The 21535-nt window shown below is 30.9% G+C and overlaps 1 protein-coding gene across 2 annotated transcripts in view; it reads left to right on the forward strand.

Moving 5' to 3' along the window:
- LOC143191222 (uncharacterized) overlaps positions 1–21535 on the forward strand; it is a 68709-nt gene that overhangs the window by 37783 nt on the left and 9391 nt on the right. The window contains exons 3-8 of one of the 2 annotated variants that reach the window (XM_076396097.1): positions 5836–5981; positions 9687–9949; positions 10012–10070; positions 18075–18259; positions 20466–20585; positions 20646–20835. In XM_076396097.1, the coding sequence (XP_076252212.1) occupies positions 5836–5981; positions 9687–9949; positions 10012–10070; positions 18075–18259; positions 20466–20585; positions 20646–20835 (963 nt within the window). Of the gene's footprint in view, positions 1–5835; positions 5982–9553; positions 9635–9686; positions 9950–10011; positions 10071–18074; positions 18260–20465; positions 20586–20645; positions 20836–21535 lie in introns of those variants that run through there. The other variant, XM_076396098.1, reaches the window with a different exon arrangement.

Below are 21535 nucleotides of genomic sequence, written 5' to 3' on the forward strand. Positions count from 1 at the left end.
AATAATTTATTGAAATATATTTTAAAATTATAATTGATATTAACTTGCATATTGTTTATACTTATTTCCTTGATTTGTTTTTATTAAGCGTAACAGTGTCGTTATTAATATTTTCAGATTTTTATATCTATAAATTATCACAGACATATAGAATAATAATGTAAACAAGATTCTTTAAATAAAGCGTTGAATTTGCAAAAAAAATTGCAATTTTTAGTGAGTCGCGTCATGAACACTATCGATTATTCATACTTAAATAAAACTAAAAGAATTATTATACTTTCAAATTAATGTTTTTTGCATGCAAAAAAATACACAATAAATAACCTTGGAAGTTCCGCAACTAAGTATTTTTATTTATAACATTTTAATATAATATATTACATAAATTTTCCCCATAATTTTAATATATAGGATTATCGATTAAGTTACCTAATTTTAATATTAAATATTTTAATTTTTGAAAAATTTATGATTAAACATTAGCAGACTTTAAATATATAATAATATATTTGTATATATTTTGATAAGCGATTAACTGATTGTCGGTTTCATGATTCAAATTATGGAGGACCAAAAATGTTTGAAGATAACGAATTGCCCTATTAAACAAAAACCTAGTCCAAATTTGCAAAGAACTTTCATACCATCCAGATGTTTATTATATGCAATAAGCAATATTCAAAAAGCTACTAAAATGGCTACCATATGAATTAATTAAAAATATCATTTCGATCCGTTTCAGTGTTGCTGTTGTATTGACTGCCAGGGAAAAAAACTTTTCTGTTGCATATTATGACAAACGATGAAAAGTTACTAAGCCTATCTATCTTGTGTGCAAAAACTCATATCCTTAAACTCATAAAAAATATTCATATCAAGACCGAAATGACATATTCACAGCAATGTGCGGAATATACTTTTTGCGCATATGGGGGGATAAGGAAAGATGTAGTGTATTACGAGTTACTAAAATGGAATGAAACTGTTACTGTTAAGAACTCTTAAAGTATCTATAGATTACCAAAAGCTTATTACTTTAAGCGTATTTAACATGTTTTTTAGGGCATATAAATAACTGCAAGTTTGACTTAAATTATTTATAATAAAATAAAGGATTTTTTTTTAATTAAGACGTTTATAGTCAATGGGCTATTTATTGGCCCTAAGTATTTGGGATAAAGCCTCCCCTACACCGGCCCAAAATCAGGGCAGTCTTGGCACGAATGTGGCCTGAGGAAAAAGAAAGAGTCCTAATTCAAGAGTAACTGAATAAGCTTCTGAAATGGCTTCTCCAATAAATCATAGTAGAATCCACTAGTTTTATGATGAAAACTACTTGCCCACCCTCAATTCTCACGTATATTTTTATTAGTAAATGGTCCTGATTGGTTTTAAAATTTGAAACCAATTTAATTACTAATAAAGCATTGCTGCATCAGTTTAAATTATGGGTAAGATAAGTTTAACTTTAATCAAAATATTAAGCTTTAATTTTTCGCTTTTATGTATATTTATTTTCGTTTTAGTTGTTATATTAAATTAGCTATATATTTTCAGTTTGGCGCGTTAGTTTGGAGCTCACCGGATTTAGACCTAACTCTGATAATAATTTATTGAAATATATTTTAAAATTATAATTGATATTAACTTGTATATTGTTATACTTATTTCCTTGATTTGTTTTATTAAGCGTAACACTGTCGTTATTTATATTTTCAAATTTTTATATCTATAAATTATCACAGACATATAGAATAATAATGTAAACAAGATTCTTTACAATAAAGCGTTGAATTTGCAAAAAAATTTGCAATTTTTAGTGAGTCGCGTCATGAACACTATAGATTATTCATACTTAAATAAAACTAAAAGAATTATTATACTTTCAAATTAATGTTTTTTGCATGCAAAAAATACACAATAAATAACCTTGGAAGTTCCTCAACTAAGTATGTTTATTTATAACTTTTTAATATAATATATTACATAAATTTTCCCCATAATTTTATTATATAAGATTATCGATTAAGTTACCTAATTTTAATATTAAATATTTTAATTTTTGAAAAATAAATGATTAAACAATAGCAGACTTTAAATATATAATAATATATTTGTATATATTTTGATAAACGATTAACTGATTGTCGGTTTCATGATTCAAATTATGGAGGACCAAAAATGTTTGAAGATAACGAATTGCCCAATTAAACAAAAACCTAGCCTAAATTTGCAAATAACTTTCATACCATCCAGATGTTTATTATATGCAATAAGCAATATTCAAAAAGCTACTAAAATGGCTACCATATGAATTAATTAAAAATATCATTTCGATCCGTTTCAGTGTTGCGGTTGTATTGACAGAAAAAAAACTTTTCTGTTACATATTATGACAAACGATAAAAAGTTACTAAGCCTATCTATCTTATGTGCAAAAACTTATATCGTTAAACTCATAAAAATATTCATATTAACACCGAAATGACATATTCACAGCAATGTGCGGAATATACTTGTTGCGCATATGGGGGGATAAGGAAAGATGTAGTGTATTACGAGTTACTAAAATGGAATGAAACTGTTACTGTTAAGAACTCTTAAAGTATCTATAGATTACCTAAAGCGTATTACCTTAAGCGTATTTAACATGGTTTTTAGGGCATATAAATAATTGCAAGTTTGACTGAAATTATTTATAATAAAATAAAGGATTTTTTTTAAATTAAGACGTTTATAGTCAGTAATATATGTGAGCAAACGCTAATTATTAGCCGTAAGTAGTTGGGATAAAGCCTACACCCCCCACACCGGCCCAAAATCAGGGCAGTCTTAGCACGAGTGTGGTCTGAGGAAAAAGGAAGAGTCCTTATTCAAGGGTAATTGAATAAGCTTCTGAGCTGGTTTCTCGAATAAATCATAGTAGAATCCACTAGTTTTATGGTGAAAACTACTTGCCCACTCTCAATTCTCACATATATATTCATCAGTAAATGGTCCTGATTGGTTTTGAAATCCTTGTGAGAGATTAACTCGCAATTGATTTATTGAAGTTAGTATTTTTTTAGAAACATAACAATCCTTTCATTTAGAATTCCGACCTGTGATATAAAATATGAATATTTTGAGGATATGGATAAATAGGCAACAATTATCGAGATCAAGATTTCTATCAAATTCACACTTAAAAATTCACACCATAAATGTCACTGTTATTTATTATTCTATATTTTGCTGAAATCTGCTAAAATTGTTATAGCTTCTGAAGCAAAATGCCCTGAATAGACTAAAAGACATCATTAAGTCAAGATACAGGACGATACCAATACTTTGAAACTACATATATTGATACAAATGCTGAAGCTTTAACTGGTGTTGCATATGGATTATGAAATGCGAGATATTTAAAACACAATAAACTTTTACGTATAAAAATGACGATACAAATTGACAGTGAAGTTTTTAATCTATCACAAAACAAATCAAAACCAAAACTCGATGACATCTATTTTTAGACATCTCACTTATTACACCATTCAATCTTAACACGTGGCTCCGTTTCCTTGAAATTGCAGTTCGTAGCCAGTATTGTAACAGTCACGTGATATCCCTATTAAAGAAATTACCACAGGGATGTATGTGATCGTTGTCCCGTCTGGGCAGCTTATAGCTGCAATACAATTAATTTTGAGTATCGCCTTTGACCTTCAGTTTGGTTTTTTCTGTTTCTACCCAAAATTGCATGGTATACCCTGTAGGGCATAGTTTCACCACTTTTGAAGTCTCCACATTTCAATAGGCCACGGATGAAAAACTGAATTAATGCAATCCGCATTTGGTTGCCATACATTCTAAAATTTTGTCAGTTCACAGCAATTTCAGTCCATCTTTGGTGACTTTACATCCTGAACTGTGATACATGTGCTGCGAGTCCACACACTCGGGATGCTTTTCAAAGCTTTTTCCTAATTGGAATAGTCTATGGCTAGAGATCTGTAAACATCTTCAATACGCCTTAGGTGACCTTATAACAGGTCAATTGAAAAGTCCAAGGCCTAACACATAGGTAGCACTACTAGAATTAAATCCATATGTTTTTGAGTTAGCTCTAACTCCAAAAGGTGCGTGTGTGAATTTGACAGCTGTCGCATCATTAGTTTGTGAATTATAGCATTTTGAGTGAAGCAACTTTTGTTATTTTGTTAGTTTCTATATATATATATATATATATATATATATATATATGGATTGGATTAATAGTTTATTATAAATATATTATTATATTATCAACAGTAATCGGTATTAACAGGAATCTGTTAAATTTTATCGCCAACGGAAAACAACAAGCAAACAAATGAATTTTCGTGATTCCGTACTGACAGTTAAACGGCCAAATTAAACGATATTTATTTCGATAAGAACCAGACGCTAAATTTCTCGCGCTCGTAAAACGCGATCGGATTTTGTAGAAAATTAGGACATTTTTTGCAGAAATTTTACTATCATGAAATCAACAATGCCTTATTTGTAAGTATATTGTTTTAATATTTATTTTAATATTTATTATTGTTGATATAAATATTAATTTATTGAATTTTGTCAGTTTTGCTTCTATGATCTTCTATGATTGTATCTGAAATTTATATATATATATATATATATATATATATATATATATATATATATAATAATAAATTATAATTTTGTTGTGTGTCGAAGCAAAACTGAACTAAAACACAGAGTTGATGCGGCAACATTGCGACGTTATGACGTCACAGATTTAGATGACGTATGTACAAAGTAACTTAACGGTCTCCGGTCTGATATATAGATGGCGCTACTATAATTAAATCCGTATGTTTTTGAAGGAACATACGGTGTGATATTGTGAAGAAAATGGATAAAAAGCAATTTCGCATGTTGAAAATATTGCTTTTTGAAGGGAAAAAATACATTTGAAGCAAAAACTTCGCTTGATGCCGAGTTTCCGGACACTGCCCCAGGAAAATCAACCTTCAAATATTGGTTTCCTAAGTTTAGACGTGATGAAATAAGTACCGAAGACGGTGACCACAGTGGACGCCCAAAAGAGGTTTTTACCGACGAAAACATTTAAAAAATCCACAAAATGATTTTGAATGACCGTAAATTGAAATTACAGACACTCTAAAGACATCAACTGAACGTGTGCATCATATCATCCACGAATATTTGGGTATGAGAAAGCTCTGTGCAAAGTAGGTGCCACGCTAGCTCACTTTTGACTAAAAACAACGACGAGTTGATGATTCGGAATTCAGTCTTTGAAGATGATCAAGCGTAATAAACCCAAGTTTTTGCGTCGATATGTGACAATGGATTAAACATGGCTCATTATTTCAAGTCCCATTTCTTCCAAGTTCAATCGACAGTCATCCGAGTGGACTGCACACGATGAACCCACTCCAAGGCGTGGGAAAACGCAAGAGTCGGCTGGCAAATTTATGGCGTCTGTATTTTGAGATGCGCATGGAATAATTTTCATTGACTACCTTGAAAAAGGAAGGACCATCAACAGCGACTATTACATAGCGTTATTGGACCGTTTGAATGACGAAATCGCCGAAAAACGGCCGCATTTGAAGAAAAATAAAGTGCTGTTTCACCAAGACAATACACCGTGTCACAAGTCAGTGAAAACGATGTATAATATATATATATCACTTAATTTTATTATATTTTTTCTTAATAATATGTACAACTACGGTGATGGAAGAAATATTTAGATATATAGAAGAATGTATATAATTTTTTTATAGGCGTATTAACGTTTATTGTGTTTGTTTTTTACAGATTGTTAAAAAATTCTTACTAGATGGAACGGGAGATATGGATGAAGAATTTTATGATCTCATTTTACCTAGTGACAATGAATGGCAGACGAAAATTTATTACAAACTGGTGGAAAAGCAACGGATGATGGAAAATAAAAGTCCTGAGTAAGTTTATTGTCATTGTAAGGCTAAATTGAGTTGAGTTGAACATCTTTCTTAAAACCGCTTGTTGAAGTTTGCTTCCAAATGCTCAATATTGAAACATCATAACTTCATTATAAATATGAAGAATACCAGAACTGGTATTGAAAATGGTTGCTTTTTTGGTATATTTTCCTTCAAAGCCACCATTTTGTAAAATTAATTTTCGTACCGTTTTATTTAATTCTAATCTGATCATATCGCATTCTGGTTTCTATTTTTAGGATTAAACAAAAATTAAATATTTTTAATAACACTCAAATTGGCATTTTAATAATTTTTTGTTATTTAAAAGCATCCGTTTTAAAGCCCTTTGAATTTAAAAATCTCAAATAAATCATTTTACACTTATAACATAGCAAAGCTTTTGTTTCCATAATTTTGTAACCGTCTTATTCCAGTAGAAAGATTTTCACTTTTTCACTCACTATCTGTATATTTGAAATATAATTAAAAGTTCGATAAAAAAGTGGTTACCCTTCGAACATTCTTTAATTGCGTGAATTCCTTTTGAGGAACTAAATTAAACGTTCATGTTTTGTATCTTTTGGCACCGGCACAAATATTTCTGATAATTAACAATTACGTTTGCATGCTTTCTGATTAATTTTCATGTAATATTCGTGCACTGGGGTTAGTTTCAAAGGCCAAATAAAGGCCAGTGAGTCTTGTTTCATTGTTATATGGCAAAATTCAATAGGTCTAATGTTAACAGCAGTAGCGAAGAGACGTTACAAATCTGCGGTATAAGGTATATTGTTTAGAAAAATATTAAATATTTTCTTTATTAGATTAATATAGTCACCATATTGATCATTTTTTAAATTATCTGTGTAGATTTATCCACATTTATACATATTTTTACTAATGCTTTATTGGTCCTTTGCTCCATTTACTGTATCTTTATTTTATTGGTATTAGTATTTTAGTTTATATTTTACTAATTTCTATCTTTTTACATCTTTGGTCCCTTCCTACCTTTCCTCCTCTTTATGTTCCTCTATCTCTATCTATATATTTCTAAATTAGTGTTTTACATGGTTATAAATTGTTAATTATTATTCAGTATTTCTATTCTTACTTTCGTTTTTAGCACCAAAACAATTGTTTTTTTCTGTTCTGCATTTTCTATCTATCTTACCACGTCATGTTTAACCTTATTTTACAATATTCTATATTTAATTTTTTAGTAGAATCTTATTTTCCATCTCTTACACCTCCATTTTAAATATCATCGGTGATTTTATTCTTATTTCTGTCTCTAGTATTTGTGTTTTTTCCTCTTGTATCGCTTCTATTTCGTTATTTGGTTTCCTCCATCCTAACTTCGTATTATCTATTTTTTTACCTATACTTGATATCTTATCATGTTTTTTTTTTATTACCTTATATGGCTAGTTTATTTTCATTCTTAAACATAATTTTTATTGTTTCCTTATTAGTATTATTAGTGTAATTAATCAAACTTCATTTGTTTTTTGATAACAGAACATTGATAAACACACGAACAATTTGATAAACGAGACAAGTTCTTAGAAATTTTAAGCAGTTTCCTCTTTCGATATTGTTGGTCATATGCATTTTTGTTTTTATAATTAGGTATTATACTGTTGTTGAATTTATGTATTGTTGTATGTAGAGTTCCGAGTTGGAAATCATGCTGTATTGTTCTGAATAAGTGTTAATCAGAAGGCGCACTGAATACAGCAGAACATGCCGTTCGAGCTGCAACAGCGTATCTTTAACATCTCTTGCAGCATGTGATCAACTGTTGTTATTCATGAGGATTAATTTGCATCTGTTACTCGTTGTTGTTCATGTTCAACATGTCGTTCAATGTATTCAATTGATATCGACACATATCTATATTGCATTTTCATTCGATATCAGCAGCTTAGTTTTAGCAACAATACAGTAAAACACAGTAAAGAAAGGCAATTTTTAGATATTTCTGATCATCAACTGATCTGGTATCGGAAAATTATTTGAGAAGAAGTAGAGTTTGAGGTTCTCGTTTTGGGTTCTCGTCCAATAAGTCTTGCAATTCACTTTCTTTAAACCTTCTTGGTACGCAAATTTAAATGCAACGTTTATCAAATTTTAATTTTGTCTAAATAAACTATTTTATGTATAATATATTATATGTATAATATATAAAATACATACCATCTATTATTCATCATACACACTCAAATTTGTCTAGATCACTTTATTAATTTTTTAAAAAACAATTTACATTTATGTTTACGTTGCCATCATAAAATAATTCATCACAGTTACTAATTACGTGCTTTAATGGAAACTCTTTCTTGTAATTGAATCTTTCAACCAACAACAATGTTTTCTATCGGCTAAAGAATCAAATTTAAATTTGTTGAATTGTTTCCAGGTTAAAAATACTCTTTTAAACGGTATCTGGAACCATTTTTGCCTTTTCTTGATATAAAACACCGACGGAAAACCTCTATTTGCCGGTGAATTGTTTCCATAAACTTTACCTTTCAAGAGTTTACCTTGTTTCAGAAAAGACACTCTACAATTAAGCAAGTTTCCATGCTTGAAAATAATATCCCCAGGTCGCACTGGAATACATCTTTTATTGTGATAAAAATTAACCATAAATATTTGCTTTTTCTTAACTCTTCCAGCTATAGAGGCAGGTCTATAAAAACCATCCGTGTATTTGGCGAAGACAAATTTATAAGTGGGTTGTACCACATAATCAAGCATTCTTTGTCTCTTCAGTTCCAAATCGATATTGTTGAATAATTCGTCCTTGTATTCCTTTACTTTGTTCAAAGCGTATTTAATTTGAAATTGGCATATCTGTCCTATATCATATAATGTTTTTAACATATTAATTTTCAATAACAATCCGAAATTATTTTACAATTTTATACATCGTTCACAAATATAAAATTTTGACAAAAATTAATTTGACAACTATATGACAAGTAAATATTTTTTAATTTGTAAAACCAAGTCGCTTTTTGGTGCAATAATTCCAAAAATATACTTTTTAAACGTTGTGGGAGAATAATACTTCGTTGTCTTTTATTTAACATATATATAAAGGTAATCTAAAAAGTACTATACCAATAAAAGTATTATTATAATTATTTGTTGTACATAACCAAAAAAATAATTTGTGAACATAACCTCATTGTTTTCATATTCTGAAGTATTTTCTAATGTTTTTAATAATGTGTTCATATCTGATCTGCTACTTAGATTCCTATATTGAAACCTTTAATGACTTTTAATGACTGAAATCACAGTATATTATATGAAAAAATGTATAATATTAAAAATATATATTGAACCACAGAATAGCCAGTAACACTTGAAAAATATCTACAGATTGTTCAAATATCCCTAGATTTTAAAATTAATTTATCAACTCTAATATTCGTGTAAATTAATTAAAAAGACATTTTTTCTATAGCTGACATTTAAAAAATTGAAGTGTGGAGTATTTACGATACAAGATAATGCACAATTACAGGAATTATTTTATATAATTAGTACTAAATACTGACGAATAATAAGTAAGGCGATAAAGTGAAACAAATAATAATAGAAAAAATAATAGGAATATTTCAATAAACCTTCACAATGTATAAAAAAGTATACGTTTTATTCTATATCTAATATTATGTGAAATTTTAGGATAATGATTGATAATGAGGACTCAAAGGAATCAAAACTGCATGAATGGAACATATTACCCAAGAACAAGAGCTCGGCTTGTGTACCGGAAATTACCGTACAGGAGAGGAAAACGGCAAAAAGTAACATAGCGCCTATCACTTGGACAGTGCGGGATATATCCAAAGCTGGATGTTTGTTAAGTAAACCGCCATTGCCAGTTACGTTCGATGACGAGCAAGAGATGAGGAGGGTCTATACATTAATTTATGATGTTTTTCGCTGTAAGATCCACCAAATTTAGTTGATATTAACATAACATTATGTTATATCTTATTCCTTACAGACAAAAATGTATTGATGCAAGCTTTAAATGATATTGCCTTTTTTCAGATATTTCCAAAGGTATGTTAAATTTAACATCATTAATAAGATTTTAATAAACATATTATTAGTTAATAATTGTACGAATATTGCAATAATTGTGTGCATGGCAATAATTATTTTTTTAAATTCAGATTCATTATGAAGAGTGCATCCTCAGGACGAAAACTCTGGTATTGAGGCTTTCCTAATCAGTTTATCCTATTTAACACATGCATGTCATGGTTGTGTTGTGCCAGTTTGGTATGCCACTTAAGGTTGGTGTTATAGTCGTTGACCTTATTGAGATTATTTTGGAGTTTCTAAATCTCAAAACCCTATCTCGAAATAGCTTCAAATTGACTAAATTGAATGTTGTGATCAATAATCATCCAATGTTGCCAAAGCTAACTGCACCGTGTGTCCATATCTTGCACATTTTTTATGTTCTTTTATCCTTATACTTATCATCTTCTAAGGAGCATCTGAGATATCTTCCTTTGTGGCTCAAATATAACCTTATCTTCATCAAATAATACATATATAGATGATTTTTCAGATGGTTGTGACGTTTCCTGAAGATATATATTTGTATATATGCCTCATATGACATATGTCTCTGTATGCCTATAGAGACCTATTCACTTGTAGTTTGAATATAACTTTAGTTTCATCAGGACCTTGCCAATTCAGTCTATTGTTTCCTGAAGAAATTGGAAGACTGCTAGAGAAACTTCGTTATTCTTATCTGTTTAGCTGTGACATACGTTTACTTAATTAGGAATACCTGATTCAGAGAGTCTCAGTATCCGAGCTTCCGCTCTAAAAAAGTTATCTGTAATGATTGCAGAACATCGGGTAGTTCAGTTGATAAACACGGCTCCAAACCGGACCCAAGAGTGAAGAAGAGTTTATTGATTTTATACAAACGACATTATTTTTTATTAAATTTATCTGGGATTTTTTCATTTTCCCTAGTTATCTTTTCCTAGTCCCTAGTCTTTTGACTCTTAAACCGTAGTCATGACTAGTAAACAGTAGTTTAGAGAACGAATGGACAAAAGGCCATTTGTTTTTCAAACATTTTTTTGCGGAATAGATTTGTAGAATATATGAACCATTCTTGTACCAAAACATCTGTCAATTGCTTCAATGGTATTGGAGATGGAATTCTGTTCCTCACTCTTTGCTCTAAAACTCCCTATAACGATTCAATTATGTTGAGGTCTGGCGATTGTGCTGACCAGGGAAGATGTTTGATGATATTTTGATGCTCCTCAAACCAAGACTGAACCTTTTTGGCTGTATGTATATGCGCATAATATGTATATGTACTATGACTAAGTAAGTTTATGATTCTTGTGGATGGTCAATGATGTGAATGAGAGACTAGGCGAATGCCATAATATTGAGCTCCAAATCATTATGGAACCTCCTTTATGGTTAACTATAGGAAGTTGTAGACATCTTTTGAGATTCTCCATAAAAAAGCCCGGTCGTTTGTGGGAAACAACATAAACGTAAGATTTACCAGATCATCTTTATGTGTTTAGGTTTATGATCGTTGCATGATTTCTTTCGCAACTTACGTCCGCTATAAAAGGTTTTGCAACTCGCAATCGTAGCCCATGAGTTAACTTGCTTTGTGTTTTTTTAAACTGCTCTACGTCCCATCGTTTCTTGTTGAAGTTTCTGTCGAAACAGCGTTACTAAAATGAGTGTTGGGTTCTATTGGGTGTGACTTTTGTCACGGTAGTTTTTTGTTGCCACAACCCTTTTCTCGGTCGGTATTGTTCGTCAGTCTCTGGCAGTTAACTTTCGCTAAGTTAAACTTCGCTCACTATTCAACGTTGTGGATGATGTTTTATCATGATTTGTGGGCTGTCGCTCGTGAAATATCTGAAAATGATTCTGAGAAATCACAAGTGTACTCTGAAATACGACCTACAAAATTTGCTGAACGTATGTAAAAATTTGCTGAACGTCTGTTTGTAAACTGAGCAATACATACATGTGTTATTTACAGGAAAGCAGTATTACCAATATTTAACAAGGTATATTATATTACATGGTGTTTATATTATTTTGTCAATTCAATGTATATTGCTTCGTTTTATATAACCCAAGATATTTACACTTATTGATATAACTAATTTTCTTCCTTTCTTACTTCTTTCTTTCTTCCTGAAGTAGTTTATTAATGTTTTCCTTTTTTAAAGTATTCTTATTCTTATTTTGTGTTCTTTCAAATGCTTTATTAAAAATTTATGACACCAAGAATTATGATTATTGTATATTATTAATTAAGTTATTTCATTTATAAGAAAATGATTTTAATTCAAGAAACATATTTTCTCATTTTCTCAGTTCTTTCTTTTCTTCAACCAAAAAAATCTAAAAACAATTATGTGTTAAATATGGGCAATGAGATACGAAACATATTGAGAATGTTAGCTATAAAGATCGTTAAATGAATCCTTAAGAAAAGAACCAGAAAATCCAATTAGTTTTGAGAAAGGCATATTTTTATTTTGAAACATAATCCCTCTTTTTGTATATAGCATAGATTATTCTTTTTAGAGTATGCTTGAGTTTTTAGAGTAACCTGAGTTCCGACTCACGGACTTCGACGTTAATTCTATTGACTAGAATGACCAACTTGGAGACCATTCTAGAAGCCACCGGGTTACGGAAATGATGGCCTCTAATTCCTCCTTGCCTATAAATTACAATCATACATATATATTAATTTCCATAATCCCTTTCAACTCCTTATCCAAGCGCTTCTTAAACATTTTAAGCTATAAAGTAAGGCTTTGGACTATCCTCAAGCTTGGAGATAAGCAAGCTTTTAAGCTTGGAGATAAACATGTAAATGTTTTAGTGATTTAAACTTTAATTTTATTATTTTGGACATCAAAACTACAGAAAATTATATATATATATATATATATATATATATATATATATATATATATATATATATATATTTATTATTTAATTAATACATTGTTACTAGTCGTTTCCGTCTAACCTACAATTTGTCTTTATGCTAACTGAAATCTAGATATATAACTAGGAGGACCCATCGGCCCTAACTCAGTCTCTGGTGAAATAATGTTTATACATGTCACTGCTGAATTTTTTAATATATGCACCTCACTACACAACACTACACAAGATCAGATGGTTTGGTTCTTTTGAGTCTGTGTCCTGTTCTGGTGGTATCAAAAAGTTGCAATATTTCAATATTAGTATGAGAATGGAGTATTTCCTCATGCAATTCTCTTGATTTCTTGACAGACTGTGGGTATCTGAAGGTCTCGATGTAGGTAATCAGTCCTATAGTATTTGGGTGCACCCAAAATACCTCTCAGGACTTTGTTCTGAAAAATTTGTATTTTATTAATGTTACTCTTTGTAGAACATCCCCATAATTGAACTCCGTATGTCCATATAGGTTTCAATATTTGCTTATATAATGGCAATTTATTATGTACTGATAATTGTGATTTTCTTCCAATTAGCTAGTACATTTTCCTATATTTATATTCCAGTTCTTTTCTCTTCTTCTTTATATGTTCCTTCCAGCGAAGTTTTGCATCGAGATTCATTCCGAGATATTTAGCTTTGTTGCTATATGGAATGATAGTGTTATTTAATGTTATTGGTGATTGTACGGTCTGTCTATAGGTGAACTGCACATGTAAAGATTTACTTTCATTAATTCTTATTTTTCAAGCTTGTGTCCAATTATTTCAATCATTATTTAATCGCAGTATCATCAGCAAATGTAGCCATCGTGATATTTTCCATTTGTGAAATATCACAAGTGTAAAGTAGATAAGCATTGGTCCCAGTACACTTCCTTGTGGTACACGTGCTTTAGCTTCTTTTATTGTAGAATAAGCTTCTTCTTGCTTGACTCTAATTATTCTGGTTGTAATGTATGATTTTAATAGTTCGGTGTGCTGTTTTGGTAGCATTTTCTGTAGTTTCTGAACAAGGCCTTCATATCAAACCTTATCGAAGGCTTGTGCTACATCTAAGAATATAGCTGAGCATATTTTTTGACTTCGTAGGCTTTTTCCATAACATCTGTTATTCTGTGGACCTGGTCAATTGTTGAGTGTTTGTTAATAAACCCAAACTGGTGTGATGGTATTAGGTTTTTCTCTCTATGAGAATTATATATAATATAACTTTTTTCTTCTTAAAATAAGGGCTGACGTTTTCTCTGAACTTTGAAGTTATTGTTTTACCTTTTTCTATCGTTTGTATCTCTAAAAACATTGGCTATCACTTAGGCAGTTAATTATACCTTTCACCTAACTTCAATCACTACACTTTAACTGATTTTGATGATAGGATGTTTCGAATGAGCGTTTAAATTATTTACTCGCTTCCAAACAGTTGGTTTCATTCAATTCAGCTTTAATATATTCGGTGTTACTCTTTTTAATATATTCTACTTTCTACAACTTTTTCCCATTTTTATGCTACTATGGCGATACCACGGAGAAAGAACGATGTTGTTTTGGCATCTATCCAATAATTTAACCAATTTCGAACTTCTTCAGCATTTCGAATATGTGTATCAGTCAAGCCATGTTGCATTGCCCTGAATAAGAGGTAATCAAATAACGCTATGTCTTGTGAGTGCGACAGAACTTTTTGTTTTTGCAACAGCATGTCCTTGGATCTCAGTACACGTTTACAGTAACAGTTTTAATCCGTTTTAGCAGCTCATAAAGCACTACATTTTACTGATACCACCATATGCCCAGCAAGAGTTTTTAGCCATAAACAATCAGCTTCGGTGTCGATGTGGATAGCTCCTCTGAACTAACCCATGCCTTTTAGCGCTTCTGATTATAGTAGTTGATCCACTTTTCTTCGCCAGTCACAATATATCACGGTTTTATTTTGCTTAGCAAGCAATGAAATTGCTGTGGCGTGACGGTTCTAAATTAAATTTTCAGTGTCAATTCGTGTGGTAGCCATTTTCCCTTCTTTTGGAATTTTTCCATCATGTGCAAACGTTACGTTTAAAACGGTTTATTTCTCATGTGCTAAGCTACCTGAAAGATATATATTTAGCCACTGCTCGACCTCACTTTGTCAATATTCTAAATAAATGAAAGTTTCTTGTTTTTATCCAAATGTTTCTTATTTCTCAACCAACAATTAAATTTAAACAGTGTAATGAATATAACTGTTATTTCAAGAGCTGTCTAGTGAATCGAAATACTTACTAAAAACAAATTATTTAAACTATTTCGGACGCCAACTATTATATTTTTTATAAACTTGCCGTGTGGCCTTCTTATTCAGTAAGGTCCTAGGAGTAATATAAGTTTACTGTTATTTAAATAATTTTTTTAATTTTTTATAAAACTAAGTCGATATATTTAAATTAATTCCATAATTCGCCGGCTTTGTTGGCGCAGTGGTAAAAGCGACAGGACGGTCCACCTACTGTTGCGATAGTCGCGAGTTCGAATCCTGCTGGAGCTTGGTCGTAAATTTATGTTTGTGATTGTTTAATTTTTGTAATTTTCCAAAACAAGAATGTAGAATACGACAAGTAAAATGATCCCAGTAACGCTAGTAACCAGGCTGGGTAAGACGGGATGTCTTTTGGGATAATTTCTATGTTAGTCACTCGCCAGTCGGTAGGCTTAACGCCGAGGACCGTTGTTCGGAGCCCGCGTTAAATAGTAGGTTCAGTCCAGACATTGGTAAAAAGGAGCCTATAAAATATATGTATATCAAAAATTACATAATTCGGTATTGTCATTATCCTTTTGTTTAAATATTATTTTGCCTTTCCTTTGTAATACTAGAAATTTTAAAATTATAATAAATTAAAAATATGCATAAATGAAATAACAAAAATATTACAAAACGAGAATTTTACTCCAATATATCTGAAATATTTTTCATGTGGGAATATATTTTGCGTGTTGGTAATGGCACCATTTCACCAACTGTATAAGCTGAAAAGTTCGAGAAAAATAAAGAAATGTTGAAAATCTAATTTTAAAGCACGAACAGTTCAAAGCCAGGAAAGGATTCGTTAGATAATAGTAATTCAAATTTAAATCGCTATTTTAAAAAGCAATAAAACCAATTTGGAAAGTTATATTACAAATTACTAGAATTAGTAGATTTGCACAGAAGTTAATTTTTTATAGTTTGCATTGTTATACTTAACGTGCGTTATGTTCATTATAGCTGTACAATATTTCATAATAATATTAATTAATATTTTCTGATCAACGATTAACTATCAAATTTATTCAAACTTATTTGTGATAAAAACTACCGTTAAAAAATAGACAAAATAATATACATAATAAAAACATTATAAATCTTGTTACACATCGACAAATCTACTTCATTGTAAATAGTATTGTAAGATATGAATAAAGCAAGAGATGGGTGAAATATATTATATATGACAATAAAGCAAATCATTGCATTTTTTTAACATATATTTCTTTAATAACATCTTTATTAAATATGCTTAGTACAATCTTAATTAAAATTAATTTATTACTACTTTTCATATGTAGTTGGATTAATTCACAAGCAAGACGAGTGTGAGATAAATAGATCAATATGTGTTCTTAAATTATAAAATTATAATAACTTAAGCTATAGTCTACCCTAAAGGTGTATACTTTATATAAGTTCGTATGGTTCGCTTAAATCTTCTGATATCCTGCGCGTTGTCCAGTAGTTGTATTGCTTCCACGTTAGTATGATTAAGTAATCTTCTTTTGTGCTTTAAAGCGAAATCTTGGATAATTTCGCAAATCTATTTGATTTCCAGGTCATCGTGCAGTTCTTCATTGGTTACGTAGCGATAGGTATTGGTAATCGAAGAATTTTGTTTTGACAGCATTGGATGACTAGTTGATTTGAATTTTTAGTGCAGCCCCATATTTGCACCCCATAGGTCTAAATTGGCTTTATGATTGTCTAATAAATCAATCTCTTTGATTTTAGGTCAAGTTGAGAGTATCTTCCGACTAACCTGTATAGTTGTTTTATTTTGGTTCTAATGTATTTTGCTTTTTGTCTAACATGATGTTTTTAACGTATAATGAGTGTTGTATCTACAGGAATAATATTTGAAGTCCATCCAATAAAACAGCCAATGCGTGTCATAGATGATGTCGAAAACACTGCCAGTTAAAAAAAAATTCAAAAAACTCTGAGCGGATTTCACCAATTAAAAAGCTTTTACAATAATTCAAGAACTAGATATCCTATATGTCTTGGAGAATACATCAGTTCTTACTTAGTTTGTACATAGACACTTTTTTTCTAAATGGTTTGATTCTACTGACTCTCCTGTCTCCTGCTCGAGTGTTATTTGAGAGTTGCAATACTTCAGTATTAACATGTTAATGGAGTCTTAGTATTGATATGCAATATTTCGTTAACTTTTATTCTGTAAATGTTCGATTATTTAAATTATCACTAAGCGTTTAACTTTCTCGTTGCTTCTTTATTAGTGTCTCCATAGTGTCATCAGCAAATGTAACCATGGTGATCTTTTGTTGTATCTCACATATATAAAATAGGTAAATAATTTGTCCTAATACATTTCCTTGTGATATATCTGCTTTGTTTTTTTATTGTATAGCAGGCCTCCTCCTATTTGGTTTTAAACCTTCTAGCTGAGATGTAGAAATTTAAGAATCAGTATGTTGCCTTGGTAAGTCTTTCTGAAGTTTGTTCTCATATGCCAAACTTTGTTGAATGAAAACTGATTAGCAGGTATTCAATTTTTTCGTATAATTGATTTTAATCTTTTCAAGGGCGGTTTTTCCTAACTTGCAAGATTTTATTTCACATGGCGGTTTTCCTAGATTTGGGATTATGGTATTTTGTGTTTGATACACATTGTCTTTAGTTATTAGATTAGCTTAGTTATTGTTAGAACATTAGAATGTTAATACGCGTTCAAATAACATATATCCTGATTGGAATTATGTGATGTAATTATGAAATGTAAAATTTCTTATTATTTAGTTGGAAATCACAATACCTCACGTTTGGCTGTTGCTATATGACTTGTACCATAGGAGTTTTAAGAAGAGAGAAACCGCAGTTGCTCCTTTGGCGTCTAAATTGTTTGATTCCGCTGGTCTTTCATTCGCCGAAAACGCCCTCTGGACACAGAGGGTCAAATTAGCAGCAGCTATTTCTCGACTAAGGTAACTAAATCGTATTATATCATATTATGTAGGCTGGGCCAATTGTTGATTTATCTTTGATTATGCTTTATTTAAAATAATATAACTAAATATTAATGAAAATCAGTGTAATTGCATGAATAGTTTTTCACTAAGTGCATCAGCTGGAGGAAGGCTGATCTTTCATATAACTTCATTTGAACTGTGGCTTAGCATAATGGGAGTAGCAGGGGCAGCAATGTTTCATAATTCTAATCTAAATATTTTCTAATTTTTTTCTAAATATTTTATCTAAATATTTAAACAAATTCCTATTTGTGACGCACCTACAATTCTGATCAATTGAGATGGGTACGGAACTTTTCATTACTTATTAATCCCTTTTATTTGTATACTTATATTTATATATTTATAGTACTATTATCATAGTCGTATATTACAGGTGGATGGGTAGTAAAAAGATAACCAGCCACTTCTACGAATCTTTCCAGTTCAGTTTGAAAGGGTGTCCAAGAATACTACCGCTTCCTAATCATTTCCCCATATGTAACAACATACTTCATCACAAATATTTGTCACGTTCAGTCGTTTTTTGCTTTCAGAAAAGTTTTTCCAGACATTCTCAAAACGTAAAAAGAAAAACTTAAGTGTTATATAACTGTTAAATCAAGCAGATACAGGGTTACAATAGCCGCAATTTATTGTCCTCCAAGATACAATCAAAAAAAGGAAAATTATCTGAATGTCCTAAGCAACCTGGGAAAAATTTATAATTGGAAGTGATTTCAATGCCAAAAATACAAGATCCAGAATGACTGGGAAGGATTTGCTGAAGAATTGAACAACCGAATTCAACTAAATGTGCCTCTCAAGATATCTGAACAATTTAATTTTGAAGCGGAAAAATTCGTAGTGGATATTCATTGGAATAATACTCTGGAAATTAAGAGTATAATTAAAGGAATTAATTATTCAAAAGAAGTGGAGGAAATGGTAGCTGAAAAACAAAAATTACATAACACTATTTTTATTAACTTCGATAAGGTTTGGCATGAAGGCCTTGTTCATAAACTACAGAAAATGTTATCAAAACCACACCGAACTATTAAAATCGTACATTACAACCAGAATGTTTAGAGTCAAACAAGAAAAATCTTACTCTACAATAAAAGAGGCTAAAACAGGTCTACCACAAAGAAGTGTACTGGGACCAATGCTTTATCTACTCTACACTTGTGATATACTACAAATGGAGAATATTACGACGGCTACATTTGCTGATGATGCTGCGATTATAGCTGTCGGAGACAATAGTGAAGAAGCCTCACGAAAATTACAACAGGCAAGTGACAATATAAATAATTGGACACAAGCATGGAAAATAAGAATTAATGAAAGTAAATCTGTACATATGCAGTTCACCTATAAACAGACAGTACAAGCACCAATAACATTAAATAACACTATCATTCCATATAGCAACAACGCTAAATATCTCGGAATGAATCTTGATGCAAAACTTCGCTGGAAGGAACATATAAAGAAGAAAAAAAATGAACTGGAATTGAAATATAGGAAAATGTACTGGCTAATTGGTAGAAAATCACAATTGTCAGTACATAATAAATTGCTGTTATATAAGCAAATACTGAAACCTATATGGACTAACGGAGTTTAATTATGGGGATGATTAATTAAGTCCTCAGAAATATTGTGGGCGCACCCAAATACTACAGGACTGACTACCTACATCGAGACCTTCAGTTACCCAACAGTCAGTCAAGAAATCATGAAAATTTTGCAATATTGCAACTTTTGAATACCATCAGAACATGACACAGACTCAAAAGCATCAAATCATTTGATCTTGTGTAGTGTTGTGTAGTGAGGTGTAGTGTGTGTAAATTGTAGGTTAGTCGGAAACGTAGTAAAAATGTAATAATTAAATACTAATAAAAAATACCTGTTAAGAGGATGACAACATTTCTTCCGTCTCGGGTAACTGACACGTTACTCCACTGCATTTGAAATAATCTAACCCAGCTAACCTATATAACTAAATTACTGACCAATGAACATTTTAAAAACGACTAATAAGATGTTTGTTAAACTTAATGCGTAAAAGATTGGTACTACAGGTTGGCAAAATCAAATTACACTTGGCCCACCCTATATATAAATAATATTTTATTAAATACTTTTTTGTAATTTTTTAAAATATTTTTAGAATAAAAAATAACGCTTTATCATTGAATGATCTCTTGCCTGGCCATTTAAAAGACGAAAAAGTCACCATACACGGCAAGAATAATCCTGTAACATGCTGGGTGAACTGCACCAAAGTAAAGTGAGTTTGGTCGCCGACGTCTAAGGCTAAAATCGAACCAAAGCGCTTTAAATATTTTAGTGATATACAGCAACTCACGAGTGAAATTGAAAAGGTGTTCAATTTGAAGATGGTTCATGATACTGACCAACTGGGTAAAGATACTTACAAGTGGGATAAACATTGTCCTCAAATTATGGGGTTTCATTCCTCAATGAGAGGCCAGCTGGCACGTAGTAAATTCATCAGGAATTACTTACTTATAGTACAGGTAAAGAAAATATTTTTTCAATTTCCTGATATTTAAATGATCAGTTTTTGTTTTGAGACTGTTCTTAAATACGAGTTAATACACTGCCAGTTTAACCCTATTTTGACATAATCGAGATTCTTATAACGTACACACGTCACTCGTCACATCACTTCACTAGACACAAGACCGACTTGTTAGAATATCTAGCGCCGTATCAATCGTTTGATATAACACCTTCTCGCAGCTTCATCTATGATTCTTTTATCCGAACACCATTTAACCATGTCAAGGAATGATTGGTGTAATTGCAATATATAACATGAACTTAATATCTCAATGTGACATTCAAATTTCATACAGACATGTAACAGGTCAATTGAAAAGTCCCCGGCCTACCATAGTAAAACAAAAAAAAAGTTTTTTGCCAAAATTAGTTTTTTTATTCAACATAATTTCCTTCAAGGGTGATACACTTATTATAGCGACCTTCCAACTTTTCGATACCATTTTTGTAGTATGATTTGTTCTTTGCTTCAAAATAGGTCTCAGATTCGGCGATCATTTCTTCATTCGACGAAAATTTCTTCCCAGCGAGCATTCTTTTGAGATCTGCGAACAGGAAATAGTCGCAGGGGGCCAAATCTGAACAATACAGTGGATGAGGAAGTAATTTGAAGCCCAATCCATGGATTTTTGACACGGTGAATTGTCTTGGTGA

Source organism: Rhynchophorus ferrugineus, unplaced genomic scaffold (genome assembly GCF_030347505.1).
Source record: "Rhynchophorus ferrugineus isolate W39M unplaced genomic scaffold, kcgeb_rfMv2 rfM2, whole genome shotgun sequence".
NCBI classification, from domain to species: domain Eukaryota; kingdom Metazoa; phylum Arthropoda; class Insecta; order Coleoptera; family Curculionidae; genus Rhynchophorus; species Rhynchophorus ferrugineus.